The 7,630-nt window shown below is 49.0% G+C and overlaps 1 protein-coding gene across 1 annotated transcript; it reads left to right on the top strand.

Moving 5' to 3' along the window:
• Nucleotides 1–2,144: 2,144 nt before the first annotated feature.
• Nucleotides 2,145–7,397, top strand: MPZ (myelin protein zero). The gene is made up of 6 exons (XM_050759271.1): nucleotides 2,145–2,268; nucleotides 4,707–4,873; nucleotides 5,208–5,421; nucleotides 5,664–5,799; nucleotides 5,960–6,020; nucleotides 6,151–7,397. The coding sequence occupies exons 1-6, from the start codon at nucleotides 2,178–2,180 to the stop codon at nucleotides 6,250–6,252; spliced, it is 771 nt and encodes a 256-aa protein (XP_050615228.1). The 5' UTR covers nucleotides 2,145–2,177; the 3' UTR covers nucleotides 6,253–7,397.
• Nucleotides 7,398–7,630: the final 233 nt, after the last annotated feature.

The following is a 7,630-nucleotide window of genomic DNA, read 5'->3' as shown; positions in this document are numbered from 1 at the left end:
AGACCAACTTGAGCAACATAGTGAGATCCCCATCTCTACAAAAAATTTAAAAATTAGCTGGCTGTGGTGGTGCCTGCCTGTCGCTCAGCTAATCTGGAGGCTGAAGCAGGAGGATCGCTTGAACCTGAGAGGTTGAGGCTGCCGTGAGCTATGACCACACCACTGCACTACAGCCTGGGCCACAGAGCAAGACCTTGTCTCTGGAAAAAAAAAAAATTTTGTTTTTTTTAAACTAGCCCAGCATGCTGGCATGTGCCTGTAATTCCCAGCTACTTGGAAAGCTGAGGTAGGACAATTGCTTGAGCCTCAGAGGTCAAGGCTGCAGTGAGCCATGATCATGCCACTGCATTCCAGCCTAGGCAACAGAGCGAGACTGCCTCAACAAACAAAAAAAACCTCACCTCTGGTTATGTAGACATCCCCATTGCTGACTCCACCCCAACACCTTTAGATTCTCATGATGTGCCAAATTGAATTCACACCTTCTTTCACCTGTCATTTAAGGCCTTTCACAAATTGACTTCAACTTTCCTGTCTGGTCTCATTTCCGACTATGCCACTTCAAGTCTCCCCAAATCAAGTCAAAGTGGATGGCACAAGATCTGCCCTGAATATATCCAACACTTCAGAAACCTACATCTTGTATATACACACATACACAAACACACACACACACACATTCTCTCTCTTTCTCTCTCTGTCTCTCTCACCTCTTTGTCCTTGCTTTTGCTGTTCTATCTTCTGGTAACCTCCCCATCTTCCTTTCCAAAATGACAGTCATCCTTCAGGACTGGTTCATATCTAACATTGTCTCCCAGACACAACTATTCTTCCCTCTGAACTATTTATTTGTTTGACTATTTACTTATTTATTTATTTTTGAGACAGAGTTTCATTCTGTAGCCCAGGGTGGAAAGCAGTGGCGCAGTCATAGCTTGCTGCAGCTTTGATTTCCCAGGTTCAAGCGATCTTCCTGCCTCAGGCTCCCAAGTAGCTGGGACTACAAACATGTGACAACATGCCCAGCTGATTTTTAAAAAAATTTTAGTAAAGGTGAGGTCTTGCTATGTCACCCAGACAGGTCTCAAACTCCTAAACTCAGGTGATCCTCCTGCATAAGCGTACCAATACGCAAGTGCTGAGATTACAGGTGTCAGTCACTGTGCCTGACATAAACTTCATTTATTAAATAAAGTTTATTTTGTCTTTAATATCTCATATAACTTACTCAGTCTTCCTGATGTTGCAGTTGTGTGCACTCCTCTTTTGTATTCCCAGCATTTTGTTCATTACTAATGGAAGTATTATGGCTTATTATAGTTGACTGTTGATGGGTTTGTCCTCTGATCTTCCCACCTCCACCTCCCCAAACCAAATTTTCAATTCCTTGCGGGAAGGACTTAATTTTTATTCCTCTCTCTATTACCTGCATTATCATACTTTACATATTGCTGGCACTCAACACAATTTTGTAGCCTTGAAATAAACTGAAATGGACTTCAACAGCAGCATGAAGCACTGAAGGACTTCTCGACAAAGAGGGAAAGGTCAGGGGCTTCTTGCCTGGAAATAGTCCAGTGGAGAAAAACGTCTATCTGGGAAGAATCGCACAGGATACAGGGAGGTGTGAGGAATAAAACTCCCATAGGACTTGGTCATCTCAAGAAGTCTATAATGCAGCCCACATTAGTGGAGATAACAAGGGATACCCTATTTTCAGAGTTCTCTTGGGAAAACCTGCCTCTAGTTCCTAGGGCTCTGAGGCAGCACCTCTCAGGCAAGGAGACTGAGGAGGAATCCCTTTTTATGGCCTTTAAATTAAGGTTCCCTATCTATCCCTCAGAGAAGTGTGTCTGTGTCCCTGTTTTTGTCCCTCTCCTTCACCACCCCCCCGCCCCCCGCAACATTCCAGCCTGGGGCAGGGGGAGGCCAGTGGACACAAAGCCCTCTGTGTATGGGGTGGTATGTGTCCCCCCACCCCTCCACCCATACTATACAATGCCCCTTCTGCTCCCTGCACTCTGCCCCCCTCCCCACCACCTCTCAACTGCACATGCCAGGCTGCAATTGGTTACTCGCTGAGGACAGCCCCCTCATGCTGGGGCTCCAGGGGATTTTAAGCAGGTTCCAGGAACCCCCCGTTCAGTTTCTGGTCCCCCACTTTCTCAACCCCACAGATGCTCCGGGGCCCTGCCCCAGCTATGGCTCCTGGGGCTCCCTCATCCAGCCCCAGCCCTATCCTGGCTGTGCTGCTCTTCTCTTCTTTGGGTAAGTGGAGCCACCCTACTCTGGGAGCCTTGGGACTCAGGTGTCTCTCAGCAATCCCCACTGCCTTTGCTGCACTCCCCACTGCAACCAAAGAAAGAGCAAGCAGGAGCAGGAAGGTGACATTATATTCAGAAAGAAAAAATATGCGGCCGGCCGGGCACGGTGGCTCACGCCTGTAATCCCAGCACTTTGGGAGGCCGAGGTGGGAGAATTATTTGAGCCCCAGGAGTTGGAGACCAGCCTGGACAACATAGCCAGACTTCATCTGTAAAATTTATATATATATATATGAAAAACAAGAAAAAAAATGCATTTAGAGGGAGGCGGTAGAGGTTTTATTTGAAGAGAAAGGGTAAAAGAGAGTGTAGCAAGCTTCCCTGAGTGGTGGGCATGGCTGGACCCAGGTTGGAAATAGTAGCATGCCCCCAGAGCCATGGTGGGAAGCAGTGTTAGATTGTGTAAAGGAACAGGCTCAAACATCACCTGAGTTTGATTCCCACTCGTCCCCTAGCAGTGCAGGAGGTGCCTTAACCTTAGTTTCCCAGAAGGAAAAAGAGAGTGTGATCTAAGTAAGGAGCCCAGATTTGTGGTCTCAGCTCCTCAGACTTTTTGTCTCTTTGTGGCTCCTCACCTGTTGTGTGGGTGAATGGAGCGAGATTCTATGAGATTCTGGGATCTTGTCCCTCTAAAGCTGTCTTCCTTCATAAGCTGACCAGCCCTTTCCTTGCCCCTGGCAGATGTTGGGTGAGCAAGAGGTCAAAGCAGGATTATTGGAATGGCCCCTTCCCTTCTCTGAACTGCCCTGAATCCTAGTGCAATGAGTGAGCCATAGGCAAGTGGGGGTGGTGGGGAGGATATCAAGGGAAAGGGGGCTGGCCAGGATGCCCACAGTTCTCTGCTGTCAGCTGCTTGAGCCCTAGACTCTTCTGGGTTGTACTGGGCTATTTGGGGGTACCCTGAGAAAATGTTAAAGATAGAGAGTTGGAGAAGGGCATAGTGAGGGAAATAGGGGGAAGGAATATTGATGTATAAGGAAGAGGGAGAGTTCTGTCTCAACACTTGTTCCACTCATAGAACCATTGAGCAGAGCTGAGAAGGGCAATGGCTGATATTGTAACAGGAGGAATAGAAGTTATAGCCAGTGAATTATCTCCCATGTTACACAAGGGGGATTCCCAAGAAGGTTCTAAGGTGGAAGTTCCAGGAAGTAAGTACATGGTATTGCATGCTGAGGTGAGAGATTCAGGACAATTGGGGTGGAAGTAGGGGTGGCATGGGCCCCCCAACGTTGGTCAGACAATGGGACTTTGTTTGGTTGCCACCTCCCACTCCTGTAGAACAAAAAGGTCTACAGTTGCCCCTCCCCGGGGCCAGCCCACACACATAGTCTCTCTGGAATGACCTTCCTTGTGTGGGTAAGTCTTGGGGGTGGCACTGGGCCAGAATGGACAAGAGAAAGGTGAGGACGGTTGAACCACAGAGGGCTCACATGTAGAGTCATCTGAGCTGTAGGCTTGGGGTCTTGCTCTGCACCCAGCTGAGAGGGGTATGAGGTCCTTCCCTTCCTGACTTCCCAGTCAAGAGCAAGCTGTATGGCAACCAGGGATTCAGCAATGAGGACAGTTGTACCAAGGAAGAAGGCTTATATTTTCTAGTTATCTTCATTTTTTTCTGCAAGAAATTTGAGTTTGCTGTATTGCAAAATCCAATGCAGCTGTTAAAATAAGATTGATATCTATGAATCAACAGGGAAAGCTCCTCTAGATACATAAGTTCTTAAGCAAAAAAACACTAGAATACAATGCAATATGTATGTAAAAAAAAAATCCACAAAACAAAACTATTTGTTGTAAGTACATGTATATCTTGAGTTTATTGAGTCTATATTGAGTTTGTTTCATATTAAATGGATAACTTGTTACATCTTGGAAGGGAATACAGGAAAATAATTTGTTGGGCTGAGTGTCAAAGGAGACTTTTGTTTTTATTTCTATTGCTTGAATAGTTTATAAGAACACAATATGTATTACCTGTATAATTTATAATAAATTTTAAAAATTTTGAACACTGCATCTAAAGGATAGCTTAAGAGTTAGATACTGACCCAAAGAAGAAATGAGACTTAGAGACGGAACCCAATCTCTGGAAGTCCTCAAGAGAATTCTGTTACTGCGGATTTCATCTCCTCTACAGACATGCTGAAGAGAGCTTGACAGATACAGCATTTATGATCAGCTGTTTGGGAGGGGATCAGGGAGGACTGACAGGCTGGGGGAAGAGGCAAAAGTCCCCAGATACTTGAGGCTCAGAATTTGTTGTTTCTTTTCCAAATTGGCCTCTGACCTGTGACTCGGCACTTGATTTCCTACTGATTTCACTTCCTCTGTATCCCTTACTGGGCCCATAAGTGCTTCTGATTCCCCACTTTGTGCTTGCAGTGCTGTCCCCGGCCCAGGCCATCGTGGTTTACACCGACAGGGAGGTCCATGGTGCTGTGGGCTCCCGGGTGACCCTGCACTGCTCCTTCTGGTCCAGTGAGTGGGTCTCAGATGACATCTCCTTCACCTGGCGCTACCAGCCTGAAGGGGGCAGAGATGCCATTTCGGTGAGTGCCTGGGGGAATCCTGGGGTTGGAAAACAAAGTGCTTCCAAGAACAACAAAAAAGATAACTTGGGCTAAGGAGGGGGAAATCCTTTTTGAGCCATAACCCCAAATTTGGCAAGGTAAATAGCAATCTTTGTCACCCTGACTACATTGTCTTCCCTTCCCCAGCAGTACCCTTTCCAGCCCAAGATCCCTTACCCTGAGGCTGAAGCGAAGCTTTTTTCTTTTTTTTTTTTTTTCCCCTCCCCTTTCTGTAACAAATTCTGGAGCTAAGCTTTGATAGCTGTGTTCTCATTAGGGTCCTCTCACATGCTTCCCCCCTCATTCCTCATAGATCTTCCACTATGCCAAGGGACAACCCTACATTGACGAGGTGGGGACCTTCAAAGAGCGCATCCAGTGGGTAGGGGACCCTCGCTGGAAGGATGGCTCCATTGTCATACACAACCTAGACTACAGTGACAATGGCACGTTCACTTGTGACGTCAAAAACCCTCCAGACATAGTGGGCAAGACCTCTCAGGTCACGCTGTATGTCTTTGAAAAAGGTGTGAGAGGGGATGGGGACAAGGGTATGGGAAGCAGTTTGGGAGGGGATCAGGGAGGACTGACAGGCTGGGGGAAGAGGCAAAAAGCCCGCCCTAGGGACCTTCATTCAGGCTCTGGGAGCGTGGGCAGAAGGCAGTTTTAGCTGGGAGTCCTACATCCTCAATGCAGGGCATAGACGCGGACTAGGAACCACAGATACAGGGCCCTGCTCATTCTCCCACTTCTTTTCTCACCCCCCTAGTGCCAACTAGGTACGGGGTGGTTCTGGGAGCTGTGATCGGGGGTGTCCTCGGGGTGGTGCTGTTGCTGCTGCTGCTTTTCTACGTGGTTCGGTACTGCTGGCTACGCAGGCAGGCGGCCCTGCAGAGGAGGCTCAGGTAAGGGGCGGAGCCTAGCTCCCCTCCCACTCTCCCCACTATCCCCCATCTGGGCGGAGACTACTCCAGTGAGTGGGAGGGCCAAGGGGAAGAGGAAGCTGTGTCCGCGGTGCAAGGGGTTCCAGCGAGGCCAAACGTTCAGCAGTCTGTCTTCTTGCAGTGCCATGGAGAAGGGGAAATTGCACAAGCCAGCAAAGGACTCGTCGAAGCGCGGGCGGCAGGTTAGTGGGACTTGGGGCCTCGACAAGATGGGAAGGAGAAACCTGGGAGCCGCCGGGCAACAGTGAGGGGTGGGATGGGAACAGTCAAGCCCCAATCGCTCGGTGACTGATGTGTGCGCCCCTCCGCCAGACGCCAGTGCTGTATGCCATGCTGGACCACAGCAGAAGCACCAAAGCTGCCAGTGAGAAGAAGGCCAAGGGGCTGGGGGAGTCTCGCAAGGATAAGAAATAGCGGTTAGCGGGCCGGGCGGGGGATCGGGGGTTAGGGGTGGAGTCCGCCAAAGGCGCAAAGGTGGTGGTCATCGAGATGGAGCTACGAAAGGATGAGCAGAGCTCGGAGCTCCGGCCTGCTGTCAAGTCCCCCAGCAGAACCAGCCTCAAAAACGCCCTCAAGAACATGATGGGCCTGGACTCGGACAAGTGATCGCCACCCCCTACCCCACGCCCTGCCAGAGCAGGGGGACCTAGACTCCTCTTACCCCGGTCTAGGTGCTTTCCCTCCTTGCTCCCCCGCCCTGCCCCGCCCTCACCTCCCTTTGAGATGTAAGTTTCATTCCAGAATTCATTCCCCAGGCAATTGTATTCTCCCCCACCTTCACCCCTGGCTTTCTGGGAGCCCAGGAGCTAATCCTACCCCTCACCTGCCCCAGGGGCTGTGTGTTTGGTGCTTGTCCGCCTGGGCACCGAGAAGAAAGGCACCTTGATACCCTCTGCCTCAAGTCCAGGCCACCTGGCATTCCCATCTCCTGCATCCCCCAGCCTGTCCCCCTGGCTGTTTCCCTTCCCTCCCTTCCCTCTACTAGGTGGCCCAGCTCCATACTCTGTCCCCCCCAGCTAATACCCAGAGCACTCAGATCAGACTCTCCTTCAGGGTTTATTTAGGTTATTTTTTTTTTTTTATTTTTTAATCCATTCTTTGTTTGTTTACCTGTGCTCATCCTCTGCCCTTACACCCATGACTGAGGACCAATGACGTCATGTGGCTTTTGCAATTTGTCACCCCCACTTAAGTCCTTAATGAAGAGCCAGCCCAAGCAGAGGGGCCCCTCATCCTCACACTTCGGTATAGCATCGGTGCCCCCTGACCACTTTGGAGCACTGTTCTGGGACTCCAGGTCTTGAGGAAAGAGAGAGAGAGAGAGAGAGAGAGAGACAAAATGGATCCTCATAGGTCAGGGAGTGGAGGAGGGGGAAAATGAGCCTTAAGAAACGGTTTTTAAACAACCAAACAAAAAGTAGGAAAAACAAATGGTTGGGGGGGAGGAAGAGGCTGCACTCCAGCCACAGGGGATTCTTAGGATTTTTCTACATTCTGTATATTTCTTCTCAAACCTCCAAATGTCCTTAAATGTTTAATAAACACTGACATTTCCAGAAGCTGCTGCCTTGTCTACGATTTCCTAGTTCTCCTGGGAATAATCCCTACCCCTTATCTCATCCCCAACCTTCCATACTTGGCTTCAGTTGTTGAGTTTGTTTTTTGGGGGTGGGGTTATATGGTATACTAGAAAGAACTCTGAAATAGCCTCACAAGACACATTCATACCTTCAATATCAGTGAGATTATACTACGTTGTAAACTCTGTCAGTCTCTGCTTTTATATGAGTTA

The sequence above is a fragment of the Macaca thibetana genome, chromosome 1 (genome assembly GCF_024542745.1).
Source record: "Macaca thibetana thibetana isolate TM-01 chromosome 1, ASM2454274v1, whole genome shotgun sequence".
Lineage (NCBI taxonomy): Eukaryota > Metazoa > Chordata > Mammalia > Primates > Cercopithecidae > Macaca > Macaca thibetana.
This window is presented reverse-complemented; position numbering and strand designations above follow the sequence as displayed.

Excerpts from the sequence above, each read along its gene's own strand:
- MPZ (XM_050759271.1), top strand. The coding sequence starts at position 2,178 with ATGCTCCGGGGCCCTGCCCCAGCTATGGCTCCTGGGGCTCCCTCATCC. Across the intron at positions 5,800-5,959 it reads GCCCTGCAGAGGAGGCTCAG|TGCCATGGAGAAGGGGAAAT; the intron begins GTAAGGGGCGGA and ends GTCTTCTTGCAG. Across the intron at positions 6,021-6,150 it reads CGTCGAAGCGCGGGCGGCAG|ACGCCAGTGCTGTATGCCAT; the intron begins GTTAGTGGGACT and ends CCCCTCCGCCAG.